The sequence below is a fragment of the Phocoena phocoena genome, chromosome 8 (genome assembly GCF_963924675.1).
Source record: "Phocoena phocoena chromosome 8, mPhoPho1.1, whole genome shotgun sequence".
NCBI lineage: Eukaryota > Metazoa > Chordata > Mammalia > Artiodactyla > Phocoenidae > Phocoena > Phocoena phocoena.
Window position 1 is genome coordinate 60,365,854 of NC_089226.1, and position 13,534 is coordinate 60,379,387.

The window sequence follows — 13,534 nt, forward strand, 5'->3', positions numbered from 1 at the left end:
GACGCTTCCGGGTCGGGACCCCAGTCTGAGGCTACCGGAAAGACGGAGCAGACAGGCCCGGAGCTGGAGGCTCTGCGGGCAGAGGTGAGCAGGCTGGAGCAACAGGTCTGCGAGTATCAGGAGAAGTCCTCCAGCCTGGAGCGCAGCCTCGAGGCTGAGCGCGCCTCCCACGCGGAGCGGGCCAGTGCTCTGGAGACTTTGCGGGACCAGTTAGAGCAGAAGGCCCAGGAGCTGGGGAGTGGTCAGGACACCTTAGCCTCAGCCCAGAGGGAGCTGGCCACCCTCCGCGCCAAGGCCCAAGAGCACGGCAAGGCTGAGGATGGGTGGAAGGCACAGGTGGCCCGGAGTCAGCAGGAGGCTGAGAGGAAAAACAGCCTCATCAGCAGCTTGGAGGAGGAGGTGTCTATCCTGAACCGCCAGGTGCTGGAGAAGGAAGGCGAGAGCAAGGAGTTGAAGCGGCTGGTTATTGCCGAGTCAGAGAAGAGTCAGAAGCTGGAAGAGAGGCTGCGTCTGCTCCAGGCAGAGACGGCCAGCAGCAGTGCCAGGGCCGCGGAACGCAGTTCCGCTCTGCGGGAGGAGGTCCAGACCCTCCGGGAGGAGGCGGAGAAGCAGCGGGTAGCTTCCGAGAGCCTGAGGCAGGAACTGGCCTCGCAGGCAGAGCGAGCGGAAGAGCTGGGTCAAGAGTTGAAGGCTTGGCAGGAGAAGTTCTTCCAGAAGGAGCAGGCCCTCTCTGCCCTGCAGCTTGAGCACACCAGCACACAGGCCCTGGTGAGCGAGCTGCTGCCCGCTAAGCACCTGTGCCAGCAGCTGCAGGCTGAGCAGGCAGCCACTGAGAAACGCCATCGAGAGGAGCTGGAGCAGAGCAAGCAGGCAGCCGGTGGGCTGCGGGCAGAGCTGCTGCGGGCCCAGCGCGAGCTCGGGGAGCTGGTGCCCCTGCGGCAGAAGGTGGCAGAGCAGGAGCGAGCAGCCCAGCAACTGCGGGCAGAGAAGGCCAGCTACGCAGAGCAGCTGAGCATGCTGAAGAAGGCTCATGGCCTGCTGGCGGAGGAGAACCGGGGGCTGGGCGAGCGGGCCAACCTCGGCCGGCAGTTCCTGGAAGTGGAGCTGGACCAGGCCCGGGAGAAGTACGGCCAAGAGCTGGCAGCTGTGCGTGCTGAGGCTGAGACCCGTCTGGCCGAGATGCAGCGGGAGGCACAGAGTTCTGCCCGGGAGCTGGAGGTGATGACTGCCAAGTATGAGGGTGCCAAGGTCAAGGTCCTGGAGGAGAGGCAGCGTTTCCAGGAGGAGAGGCAGAAACTCACGGCCCAGGTGAGGCACCCAGCTCAAGCACGCCCCCAGAGAGCAGCCCTGCGGGAGGGGGGGACGTTGTCTCTTTGCATTCCTGGGCCTCCGGCTCCCACATGATTAGAGTGTCTTGTCTCCCCACACTCGCTGGGTGGCAGAGGAAGAGAGGTGACTGGTAGAGTTCAAGTCTGTTGCCCCCACCCCGTTGGCCTACAGAAAATACCAGTAGCCTCCTTTTCTCCGAAGCCTCTGTCCCTGGAGAGTCAGGCTGCATAGGCCATCAGCCCGTTGAGGCACAGTGTCGTGAGGAGGCGCACTTGCAGTGGAGGCCCCGAGAGCCACCGGCGACTAGAATGACCCGAGCTAGCACTTACAAAAATTTTTAGACGTCTAGTTCCACGGGAAGATTAGAGCCTCGGTGAGGTCAGCCTGGCACCAGGGCCAGTGCCTTTTAGGCCCCCATCTCATGCTGTCTCCGTTGCTCCTCCCCACACACAGGTGGAGCAGCTAGAGTTATTTCAGAGAGAGCAAACTAAGCAGGTAATGCCTGAGGTCCTCGCTAAATGCTGGCTGCTTAAGCGGTGACTGGTCTCGGTGCATGACCCCGGCTGCAGCTTGCCTCCGCTGGCTCCTGTAGTGAACTGTTTGTGAAGGGGGCAGGGTCAAGCCGTGGAACCCAGGCCCAGGCCGCCCCAGAGTGCGGTGTGCTAGACCCTCTCTCAGGCCTCATCCCACCCATCCCAGGTCGGCCTCTCCACTTTTCTGTGCTTTCATCGCTTGTCAGGGATGAGGGGTAGGGTAGGCTTCATCTTTCCCATAACAGATCCAGCGACAGACTGCTCTTGGGATTCCTGAACCTCCAAGACCTGCTCCAAGTTTGGGTACTCAACTGTGGGGACTCGCAGGATGCCCATGGGCCTTGTTTAACACAGGCCCCTTCTTTCCCACAGAAACCAGAAAGATGATGTGCAGGAGGTCCCCATAGATTAGGGTGGTTGTGAGCTCAGGATGCCTGCCCATCACCCTCTAGGGTTTTCACCCCGAGCAGGGAGTAGTGATGTCTGGGAGCAGGAAGGCCAAGGTTGAGAGGAGCAGGAGGGGCTCCCACAAGTCAGAGGAGGGGAGGTCTGGGGGCCGCGCCCTCACAAGGATCTCTGCTGCCCTAGATGTCAAAGCTATTGAACTGGTGTTTAGTGGGAGCACGCTTTCCACCACTCCTCCTACCCTGTCACCTTGGGCCTGCTGAGGAGTCGGCCCTTCTCTCCTCCCATCATCTCCTCCGAGGAGCCTGAGATGATGGGGAAGGTCAAACTGAATAGCAAACAGTTAGCAATGGAGCCCTTGCCTCTCACCTTTGCTGTTCATGCTTGAGCTCCTGGAATGCCTGGGGGAGCCAGGAGTGTTTGTGGCTGTTATGCTCCCTCTCGTCCCCTCCCTCCCTTCGCTCTTCCTCTCTGTGGGAGTGGGGTGGGCTTGGAGTACATGTGCTGCCCCTGCCCTCCTCTTCCAGCAGCCTGACCCCCAGTGCTAATCACAGCAGCCACACTGCTAGCACCAACCCTAACGGCTTGTGGATATTGGGAAGAGGTCCGAGCATCTGGCTTTTTCTCTGGCCGTTTCTGGGAGGAGGGGGGATGGGCACTCATTGAGTACGTCTGCTGGAGTGGTAGACTGGGTCCCTTGGTCCTGTCTGGCCCGGGAAGGTTGGGGCTAGAGCGGCAGCAGCGGCAGTAGGGCGTGGTGGGGTGTCGGCTCCCGAGTTGGCTCTGCTGTCTCTGTCTCTGCAGGTGGGGGTTGGAGGCGAGCACAGGCAGGTGGCTCTGGCAGCACTTGAGTTGGGTCACATCACTCAACGTCCTGCTGACCAGCCTGGGCAGCAGGCCGTTCCCTAATTAGAGGCAGAGAAAGGACCTGAGTTTCTTCTTCCAGGAACACTGGGGACTGGTCTGGGGAAAACCGTGTAATTTGTCTGGACATCCAGGGGAAGGCCTCCCTGAGTCTTCTCTTCTCCTTTTCCCTTCCTGCCCCAGGTGGAAGAACTGAGTAAGAAGCTAGCCGACCATGACCAAGCCAGCAAGGTGCAGCAGCAGAAGCTGAAGGTGGGACAGCTGGGGGATGGGCCTGCCCTCTGCTGGCCTCAGGTCGAGCGGGGAGGGAAGGTGCTAAGCCCCTGGGTTGGGGCACCCTGGGGCCTGGCAGCCTCAGGAGCCCTGCCTGTGCCTCTGGGAGCTCTCGAGGGAAGACTGGAGTGGCCCCCAACCCCCAGACCTTCACTGTCTGCTACAGTAGCCACTAACCATGTGTGGTTATTTAAATTGAAATGAAATTTAAAATTCAGTTTCTCAGTTGCGCTAGCCACAGTTCCACTGCTCAGTAGCCATGTGTGGCTAGTGGCTGCCGTACTGGACAGGGCAAATCAGAACATTTCCATCACTGCAGAAAGTTCAGTTGGGTTGCGCTGCTAAATCTCAGGGAGGAGCGTCAGTAACGTTTAATATTACAATGCAATTTAATGCTTTCAACGATGTCACCTTCTTTGGTTTAATATTTGCTTTTTTGCAGCAAATATGCAGCGTCACAGCTTTTAGTTAGGGGCAAAGGAATTTGGCACCAGTGGCCCTGGGAGGGTCACAGGAGTTGGTGGGAGCTCAGAGCTTTGTTTCCCCAGCTCACTGCCATGTACTCCACACCATGTCACAATTACGTGATAAACAGCTGCTTATTACACTCTTCTTAGGGGCCTTCCTGGTGCTGGGAGATGTGGAGAGGTAAGCCTGGATCTGGATGGCCCTGTCCAGTGCCTGCTACAGACGTGGTATTTGCTGGTGTTGAAGGTGGACAGAGAATCCGCCACAGGCCCTGCTCCCCAGGAGTCTATGGTCTGGATAGGAGGCAGTGCCGGCATCATAAATGAGCCCACACAGGCTTTGGAGTCAGGTGGACCAAGGTTCAAGTCTTACTCTGCTGTTTAGTTACTGTGGCCCTGGTCAATTTGCTTTCAAGGTCTGAGCTCAGTTTCTTCATCTCTGAAGTGGAGATAGTTAGTTCCTAGAGTGGTTTTGAGGAGAAATGAATTCACGTGTCCTCAGAGAGCACACATGCTGTGTGCCTAGCTCCATGCTCTGCACCCTGGTGTTCCCTGGGGATCAGTGCCTTTCCTCCTCGGGGAGACTGTACTCATGGAGAGAGTGAGATGGTTTGTGCCTGGTCTCAAAGAAGCAAAGGCAGGCTGCCAGAACTCTTCCAGAAATGGCATTAGCTGGACAGGAAAAGCTCCTATAGAAGGTGCACTTCGAGGGGTGTGTGGTGTTTTGGTAGGCTGGAGTTGGGAGCGGGTAAAAGGTCTTTTTGTGTGTCCTGAGAGGTTAGGCAGGAGTCTGAAAACATCCATGGAGCCCAGGAGGCTATGGATTCGGGCGGAGCAAACAGACCAGCAGCCCTGATCAGCCCTTCTTGTGTTTTCCAGGCCCAGGGAGGTGAGAGCCAGCAAGAGGCCCAGCGCCTCCAGGCCCAGCTGAATGAGCTGCAGGCCCAGCTGAGCCAGAAGGAGCAGGCGGCTGAGCACTACAAGCTGCAGGTGAGGAGCCTGGTCCTGCCCACCTGCCCCACCCCACCACCCCCACCAACCCACCTGCCCTCCCGCCCCACCCCACCCTACCAACCCACCTGCCCTTCTGCCCACCCAGATGGAGAAGGCCAAGACTCATTATGATGCCAAGAAGCAGCAGAACCAAGAGCTGCAGGAGCAGCTGCGGGGCCTGGAGCAGCTGCAGACAGAGAACAAGGAGCTGCGGGCTGAAGCGGATCGGCTGGGCCGGGAACTGCAGCAGGCCGGGCTGAAGACCAGGGAGGCCGAGCAGACCTGCCGTCACCTCACCGCCCAGGTGCGCAGCCTGGAGGCACAGGTAGGGCCCTGGCTGCACTGACGCCCTCCTCTCCTCAGCCACCCCTGCTTAGGCCTCCCTTCACTCTCCCTCGGCTCTCTTTCCCAGGTTGCCCACGCTGACCAGCAGCTTCGGGACCTGGGCAAGTTCCAGGTGGCGACTGACACCTTAAAGAGCCGGGAGCCGCAGGCTAAGCCTCAGCTGGACTTGAGCATTGACAGCCTGGATCTGAGCTGCGAGGAGGGGACCCCACTCACTATCACCAGGTCAGGAGGCACCCTTCCTCCCTCTGTCTGTTGTCCTTTGAGCGCCCCCTGTTTATCAGGCTGTATCCTGGGCACTGGGGCTGTGAGATAAATAAGACGTGAACCCTTTGCCCTCTGGAAGCTTATTCTTAGAGAAAAATAAAGTATTAGAGGTATTAGACCAGATGTTTGTATATAGCACAGTGGGAGTAAATAAAAATGAGAGGTCAGAAAAGGCTTCATGGAGGCTGTCACTCCTGCTCTGAGTCTTGAAAGAAGCCGTAAGGGTGTGTCTGATGGACGGAGGAGGGCGGTGAGAGCAGAGGCTGAGAAAGAGCCTGGATGGGCTGGAACATGAAGTTGCAAGGGCTTGGGCCCAAGTCCCTGAGGACCGGCTGGACTCCCCACTGAGTGGGGGGTGAGCACATGTGTTGAGGAGCACATGGTCCGGTTTGCATCTTAGAAAGCCTGTCCTGATAGGGGAAAACTGAGACTTTAATAAAAACAATAAATGTGTTTTTAGACACTTATGTGTGTCAGACACTTATAAACACCTGAAAAGTATTCATTCATTTATCCCTTAACAACTCTGAGGAAGCGTCTATGATTATCTCCTTTCACAGATGAAATTGGGGCAGAGGGGCAGTCACTTGCCCAAGGTGCCACAGTGGTAGGGCTAGGCTTGAACCTGGGCAGCCTGGCTCGAGTCCTTGTTTGTCTCCACTCTGTCTCTCAGAGGCTGTTGTAAGTCTAGGTGAGAGGGGGCGAGGCAGGCAGGGAGGGGCGTGAGAGTGGAGTATGGTGTGGTTAGGAGAGCTCTCAGGAGACTCACTCGCTGATTGGGTTTGGCAGGAGAGGGAAGAGGTAGGACTGTGCCTGTGTTCGTGGCTGGGGGCTTGGGTGGAGGCTGCCCCTCCCAGCTCCTACTTGCTGAAATAGGAGATGCAGGAGGAGGAAAAGACAATGGACTTGGTTTGGGACATGTTCATTAGTTGTGGAATCCATGGGGGAGGTCTGGGGCTGTGGATATATGGGTCTGGGAGCAGGGTTTGGGAATTGCCAGTATTGAGTTCAGAGAGCCATGGAGTGGATAGGCTCACCAGGGATGGAGAACAGATGGAAGGCCAAGGTCAAGAACTCTCCTTGATACCTGTGAGAAATCAGAGAGGGTGGGGTGCTTGACCTAGTCTTCTTGTAATAATAAATGTAGGACTTGGTCGCTTTGGAGCAAAGGGATGGACAAAATGCCTTGTAGTCCCAGGAATGGCACCTCAGCAGATGTTTTCCCCACAGCAAGTTGCCTCGTACCCAGCCAGATGGCACCAGCATCCCTGGAGAGCCAGCCTCGCCCATCTCCCAGCGTCTGCCCCTCAAGGTAGAATCCCTGGAGAGTCTCTACTTCACCCCCATCCCCGCTCGGGGTCAGCCTCCCCTGGAGAGCAGCCTGGACTCCCTGGGGGATGTCTTCCTGGACTCAGGCCGGAAGACCCGCTCCTCTCGTCGGCGCACCACGCAAATCATCAACATCACCATGACCAAGGTCAGGCTGCTGCAAGTGGGGCTGCAGGGTAGCAATGCTTGCTTCCTCTCAAGGGCATCTTTCCATCGGGTCCTCAAAACAGTCTCAAGAAGAGGCAGGGCTGACCAGTCCATACCCACAGAGGGGAAAGCTTAAGGGTGGTGACTTGCTTAGGCCTCTGGTAGAAAGGGGCAGGGCTGGACTTGGCTGCCTGTCCACTGACTCTAAGGCTGCCGTCCTCTCCGTGTACAGCAGTGACCCTGTGCAGGCTTAAGGGAGACAATGTGGAGAAGTTGCAGTCCAGCCCGTGCCTCCCCGCACACCCCTGGGTACACCCTTGGGTAGCTGAGATGCGTTGTGGTTGCCCAGTGGGCTGCCTGCCTGGCTGGGGGCTCTGGTCCTTGTTTCCATAGCACTAGGAGGTTGGGGAGGAGAGGAGGGGGGCATCTCTGGTGGGGAGAAGCTGGAAAAGTTCTAAAAGATGGTCAGGGCCCTGGCACACTTGGGCGGAAGGACACTGTGGGATGAACCCAACAAGCTCAGGAGACGTGAGTTCTAGCCCCAGCTCTGCCGCTTCCTTGCTTTGTGCCCTTTGGGCCAGTCACTTCATTCCTTTGCACCTCACTTCTAAAATGGTCTGATGCACTCTGCCTTCCCTCCCTCAAAGCATTGTTAACAGACTCAATGGAAAAATGGACAGAAAAGAGTCTTGACAGCCTCAGCACCTTGTGTGGGATTCTGGCAACAAGGCCCATTTCTTGCAGAAGTGTAGCTAAGGACCCCATGCAAGGCAGCGTGGATACGTGCAGCCGTGGGGTCTGAGGCGCTTCGGGAAGGGGAACGGGAGGCTTCTTGATGGGGTGTCAGGGCCCCTTTCCCTACTACAACAGGTGCATCCTCTCTTCTAGAAGCTAGATGTGGAGGAGCCAGACAGCGCCAACTCCTCCTTCTATAGCACGCAGTCTGCCCCCGCTTCCCAGGCTGGCCCGAGAGCTGCCTCCTCCACCCAGTCTCTAGCCCGCCTGGGCTCTCCCGACGACGGCAACTCGGCTCTGCTAAGCCTGCCTGGCTACCGGCCCACCACTCGCAGCTCCGCTCGCCGCTCCCAGGCTGGGGTGTCCAGCGGGGCCCCTCCAGGTGAGGGGATTGTGGGGACTTAACACACCCAAAGATTAGACTGGAAGCAGATCCTGGCACAGGGAAGGGACAAGCTTTTAAAAACCCAAGGCTGGCTTCCTGGCCGCCACCCAGCACCTCACCTGCCTCTCCTCCGTGCAGTCTGAGGGCCTTGCCTGTTGTCACATCAAGGGGCTGTGCTGGGCAATAACACTGATGTCATTCTCAGCCAGGCTATAAACCAGAAAACACATGAAGGGCCTGCCAGAGAGGCCAGACTGGCCTGGGAGCTACGCTCAGATTCTTTTCTGAGGCTCTTGCCTTCAGGGACCACTCTGGGTATCGATTCCTGGCCCTCCATTAGTTTCTCTCGGTGTCACAGCCTCTGCATATGACCCCAGGGAGGAAGCAATGAGCCAGTCCCCAGGGTAGGGATGGTCTGTGAGCCCCGAGCCTGAATCTGCAGCACTGAGCAGAGCAGGGTTCTGGGGTGCTAGGCTTGAAGTTCAAGGGCTAGGTGCATGGGAGTGGTGGCAGCAAAGGCTGGCGGGATGCTACCTCCCCCCTCTCCTCCTGGCCTTCCAGCCCCACTTGCTCCAATTTCCTCACCCTCCACAGGCAGGAACAGCTTCTACATGGGCACTTGCCAGGATGAGCCTGAGCAGCTGGATGACTGGAACCGCATTGCAGAGTTGCAGCAGCGCAATCGAGTGTGCCCCCCGCACTTAAAGACCTGCTACCCTCTGGAGTCCAGGGTGAGCTCTGGGGCCCCCTGCCATGGACCTGCCCCTGCTGGCTCACCTCTTCCTCGTCATCCCACCCCAGTGCCCTGGCCTGCCGAGGAGGGTGACCTGCTTCCAGTCAAATAGCTGGCAAGGAGGGAGCTCAGGGATGAAGGTCCTGTGGGTGGGCAGGAGCTTGAAGAGGTCTCTTGGGACTGCTCTTTGCAGCCATAGTGGAGGGCGTAGGTGGGGAGCTTTTTGCGATAGGAAGGCTCTAGCTGCTCCACAAGCTAGGCCAGTGAAGAGAGTTCTGGGGCGGTCCTGCTCCACCTCCAAACAGCTTGGCTCCACCGACCACTTTTTCTACCCCACGCAGCCTTCCCTGAGCCTGCCTACCATCACAGATGAGGAGATAAAAACTGGTGACCCCCGGGAGACCCTGCGCCGAGCCAGCATGCAGCCAGCCCAGATAGCTGAGGGCGCTGGCATCACCACCCGGCAGCAGCGCAAACGGGTCTCCGCAGAGCCCCACCAGGGCCCTGGCACCCCCGAGGTGGGTGACGTCGGCTCCCATGTCTTTTCCAGCACGTTTGCAAAGTTGATTAGCGGGGAGGCTCCCGGCTCAGAAGGGGGACGGGTGCTGGTTGGACACGGTCTACTTGTCCTCTTGAGCTGTCTGGCTTAACTGTCCTCTTCCCCATAGTCTAAGAAGGCCACCACCTGTTTCCCACGCCCCATGACTCCCCGGGACCGACATGAAGGGCGCAGACAGAGCACTACCGAGGCCCAGAAGAAAGCAGCTCCAGCTGTTGTTAAACAGGTTAGTCAGGGGCTGAAGGGAGACCCTGGAGGGGCCTTGCTGGCAGAGCCCTGGAGCAGCAGGTTGGCCTGGGAGGCCAGTGGCACCCCCAGTTTGACAGCCTCTCCCTACAGGCTGACCGCCGCCAGTCGATGGCCTTCAGCATCCTCAACACACCCAAGAAGCTCGGGAATAGCCTTCTGCGGAGGGCAACCTCTAAGAAAGCCCCATCCAAGGCCTCCCCCAACCCCCGCAGTGGGACCCGCCGCTCTCCTCGCATCGCCACCACCACAGCCAGTGCCGCCACTGCCGCCGCCATCGCCGCTGCCACTGCCACCCCTCGGGCCAAGGGCAAGGTGGAGGCACTGTCAGGGAAGGGAGAGGGTTCGGCTCTTAGGAACCTGGTAGGAGCATGGGCACACCCCCCCGCCCCCACCAGCCACCCCAGGGGCTGCTTCCAGGCAGGGCTGAGCTAGGCTGCTGGAGGGCAGGGGCTGAGAGCAGGTGCTCCCGGCCTGGTTAGCTGCTCCTTATGGAGGAGAGGACACGCCTCCATTTCTCCCGAGAGCACCCAGAGCTGCTTAGGCACAGCCAGCCACTGGTAACCTGAAGGTAGATTGGGTCCAGGGCCACACCAAGGAGGGGACCCTAGTCTGGGTGTGGGGGGGCAGGGGGGTTTCCCCAGCCCACTGGTGCAGCCGGGCACCGAGTCTCCTCCACTTGAGTGACTGTCTCTCTCTCTTCCAGGCAAAGCAATAAAGAGCCGGCACCAGTGAGTGGCCCCACCTGTGTCCTTGATGCTGCCCTCGCCTGGTCCTTCTTGTTCTGTCCCTTTCAGTGCCTTCTCTCAGCTCCCAGGCCAGCAGTGGCCAAACCCCTATAGACAGTGACGCCTGCCCACACCCCGGCCTGGTACCCGGACGTTCGCCAGGTGAACAGGTGTGTCCTCAAGAGTTGGCCCGGAGCCTGGATAGTCTGGGTCCTCTCCCTGCCTCACCTCCCGATGTTTTCTTAGAGCAGTCACTTCTCCAGCACCATCACAACAAGATTTGGGGCTGGCTTTGAGTGGCAGGGTCCTTGGGCCCAGTCAGTCCTCTCAGCCTCTGGATCTAGAAGGGACCGACCATTGGAGGAGCAGGCCCTGGTCCCTGCTGCTCCTGGTGGCTGGGCCGAGCAAGGGCCCTTGCTTTTGAAGTCCAGGACTGGGCATTGACCTAGTGGGAGCGCCCCACCCCCAGGTGCTCCCATCCACCCAAGGGCACAGTTGCCCAAAGGATGCTCTTTTCCAGGAGAAATGGGCCCTGTGCCTCAGTGGGGGATGGGGGCGGGGGGCAGCCTTCAGTGGCAGCTCATCCCCTTCCTTCCCCAGATTTCACTGGGGTGGGATTTGGAGTGATGGGAAGGTTTTTAAGGGCCAGGGATGGATCTTTTCTAAATGTTATTACTTGTAAATAAAGTCTATTTTTCTCCCTTGAATGCCGAGACGCCTTGATCTGTGTGGGAAAAGTAGGGAAGCCTGGGCTTTTTAGAACAGCGTACCTTTGTCCCTGTGGAGACTCCAGACCCACATACCTTCTCTCAGATCCCTTCTCCTGGCCTTTCTCAGGCCACAGGATCTTCCCACACTCCATTTCTGGCCTCTGCTCCTGAGGAGCATTATGGGCTGGCCTCTTCTCTTCTGAGGGCCTGTGTCCCCTGAATCTGGTTTTGTCTGTAGCTTCTGAGTGGCACTCTCTCTCCTCTTCCCACACTCCCTCCTCAGACAGGCCACGTTCTGTGAGTAGAATGATGGCCAAAAGGATAAATGAATGGGCAGACATCAGTACGCCACCACTGAAGATCATTTATGAGCACCCGTCGTAGGTCTTGCTGGGGTGACAGAGATACAGCTATGGGTCAGAAGCAGCCTCTCCCCGCATACCTTCCCTGGGACAGTCGAAACAAATACGTTAAGTCGATGCAGAGTGTGGCCTGGGCTGAGAGCGTGTAGACCTCAACGAAGAGGTGGCATTTCAACCAGGCTTTGGAGCTTGGGGTTCATTATCAGGATGGTGAGGCTGAGGGGACTTGCTGGAGGACAGGGCTTCTTGTGTCGGGGGTACGCTCGTCTTCAGCCCAGCCTGGGGGAGTGAAGCAAACAAGGATCAGGGCCAAGGTGGGAGGGACATCCCTTGTCACTTTTCTCCAGGCCACGCCTCCCCTGCCTGAATCCTGTTCCTTTTAGTTTCCGCCTCAGGCTCGGGGAATTGGTGGGCATTAGCTGGAGGCTGCTGTGGACAGAGCCCACCCTTTCCTCCCCACGCCAAAGCAGAGCTCCTCCTGTCCCTGGAGTCCATCCCTCAGGTTCCTCACCCAGAGTTGGGCCAGGACGAGGTGACGCTGGGCAGTCTGCCCAGGATCCGAGAAAACACAGGAGAAGTTGGTGTCTCGCAGGGCGGGGCTCAGCTCCTCCAGCACCAAGGCCCTCCACAGCTGGGTCCTCGTGCCCCTGTGCTCCCGCCTGGAGCAGAAGAGAAGGAAAGGCCATGAGAAGACCGTAGGAGGAGGCCTCCCTCCCACCGGCCTCATCGCCGCGCCCCTCACCTGGTGCTGCCCTCCCGCAGCCGGCCCGGGAGGTGCTCGATGAAGGAGCTGTTGCCCAGCCAGTAAAGGATGCTGAAGTGGGGGAAGCGGCTGCAGGCAGTACAGGACAAGGTCAGCGTTCCATCTAGGGACACGTGTGGCTGTTAACCCGACTGTACAGCAGACCCTCCCCTCTGCCACGCTGTGGCCTGCCCACCCTGCCCAGCTTCCCAGCTGCCATGATCCAGGAACCTGGAGTGGAGAGTCTGTTAAGAGAAGTGTGGTCATCTACCAGGGGATACCGGCTGAGTAGGAGGAATTTGGGGACGGGTCCTTGGTCTAGGTCCTTGACTCCTGACCTTTCTTCTTCAGAATGACCCTTTCTAGCACCCAGCTCCAGTGACTCTAGGAGCCCTGGCTGAGGAGACAGCACCAGTAGGCCACCGCTCCTCTGAGGAGGCCAGAGGGCAAGTGGGCTCTGGGAGGAGGGGCTGGGCTTGCAGCCACTGCAGTCAAGGCTCTGGGAGTCAGCTGACTGTTCCTTCTGTCTGAATCCTCTCCGTCCCCTTTGACAGGGAGCATCCTGGGAGCTGCGAGCTGAGCCCTGTGCCACACTGGCGATGCTGGCGGGGAGAGGAAGTCAGTGCTCAGCCAAGCTGACCTGGTTGGTGGTGGGCTACATGACAGAAGGTTGGGGGACAGGTGCTCAGAAACCAACCCCACCCTTGGTGCCTCCGTGCCCTCAGCCCACCCTATGACCACCGTGCCCTCCTGGGCTCCCATCAGAATGGCTCCTTACTCAGTGAGACTTCCACTTCCGGCCAGGTCACCTCCAATGCTGGGCACTGCTTAGCTGTCGGGAGCGCTGGGGGCCGGGAGGGGCAGGTGTCCTTTGCGATCCCAGCTGAGGCAGTAGCAGCTGTAGTGGCCTGAGGCACAGGTGTGGCTCTGGCCAGGTGGGAGACGATGTGGGCACAGAGGAGCAGGGCCCAAAGAGGGCTGGGGTCTGAAGAAAGGACAGTCACAGAGGTCAGCAGCTGTCTGACCTCCGGGGATTGCCCAGCATCCTAGCTCGGATGTTGGCTAGAGAGGGAGTTGCTGCCAGGATGTAAGTCTGGCAGAGATTCTTGGGCTCTGCCCAGGGATCGGGAGAGGCAGAAGAACCCCTCAAGCCCCACCTCTTGGCCCTTTTTGAATGGAGCACAGGGAAACCTTGGAATGGAGCCAGAGCCACAGCATCCGGGCAGAGGCCGAAAGCAACAGCACAGCAGCTGAGGGGAGCCCACCTGGGGGTGAGGCTCAGGGCCAGCCACATGGCTCCACTCTGGTCTCAGGATGCCCCCCACCCCTCCACCTGCACGTGCACAGCCCCAGGTCCCACCTGGAATCCAGTTCTGTCTCAT

General features: G+C 58.8%; 2 protein-coding genes across 2 annotated transcripts in view; one reads left to right on the forward strand and one right to left on the reverse strand.

The window, feature by feature from the left end:
• The window catches only part of NUMA1 (nuclear mitotic apparatus protein 1), a 30,336-nt gene extending 19,991 nt beyond the window's left edge, over window positions 1–10,345 (forward strand). The window contains exons 14-26 of the mRNA XM_065882383.1: window positions 2–1,308; window positions 1,783–1,824; window positions 3,315–3,387; window positions 4,746–4,861; window positions 4,971–5,189; window positions 5,277–5,434; window positions 6,707–6,953; window positions 7,841–8,069; window positions 8,667–8,803; window positions 9,147–9,323; window positions 9,474–9,590; window positions 9,704–9,953; window positions 10,317–10,345. Coding sequence (XP_065738455.1) covers window positions 2–1,308; window positions 1,783–1,824; window positions 3,315–3,387; window positions 4,746–4,861; window positions 4,971–5,189; window positions 5,277–5,434; window positions 6,707–6,953; window positions 7,841–8,069; window positions 8,667–8,803; window positions 9,147–9,323; window positions 9,474–9,590; window positions 9,704–9,953; window positions 10,317–10,345 — 3,101 coding nt within the window. The remainder of the gene's footprint in view (window position 1; window positions 1,309–1,782; window positions 1,825–3,314; window positions 3,388–4,745; window positions 4,862–4,970; window positions 5,190–5,276; window positions 5,435–6,706; window positions 6,954–7,840; window positions 8,070–8,666; window positions 8,804–9,146; window positions 9,324–9,473; window positions 9,591–9,703; window positions 9,954–10,316) is intronic.
• A 320-nt stretch (window positions 10,346–10,665) lies between these two features.
• On the reverse strand, window positions 10,666–13,534 carry IL18BP (interleukin 18 binding protein). Its single transcript, XM_065882385.1, has 7 exons — window positions 13,513–13,534; window positions 12,931–13,137; window positions 12,153–12,276; window positions 11,922–12,069; window positions 11,641–11,689; window positions 11,142–11,232; window positions 10,666–10,678 (listed from the first exon to the last, which is right to left on the reverse strand). The coding sequence occupies exons 1-7, from the start codon at window positions 13,532–13,534 to the stop codon at window positions 10,666–10,668; spliced, it is 654 nt and encodes a 217-aa protein (XP_065738457.1).

Coding starts and splice junctions, on each gene's coding strand:
- IL18BP (XM_065882385.1), bottom strand. CDS start 13,534: ATGAGACAGAACTGGATTCCAG. Junction 11,690..11,921: donor TCGTCCTGGCCCAACTCTGG/GTGAGGAACCTG, acceptor TCACTCCCCCAG/GCTGGGCTGAAGACGAGCGT. Junction 11,233..11,640: donor ACAAGAAGCCCTGTCCTCCA/GCAAGTCCCCTC, acceptor AGAAGAGGCCAG/CCCATAATGCTCCTCAGGAG.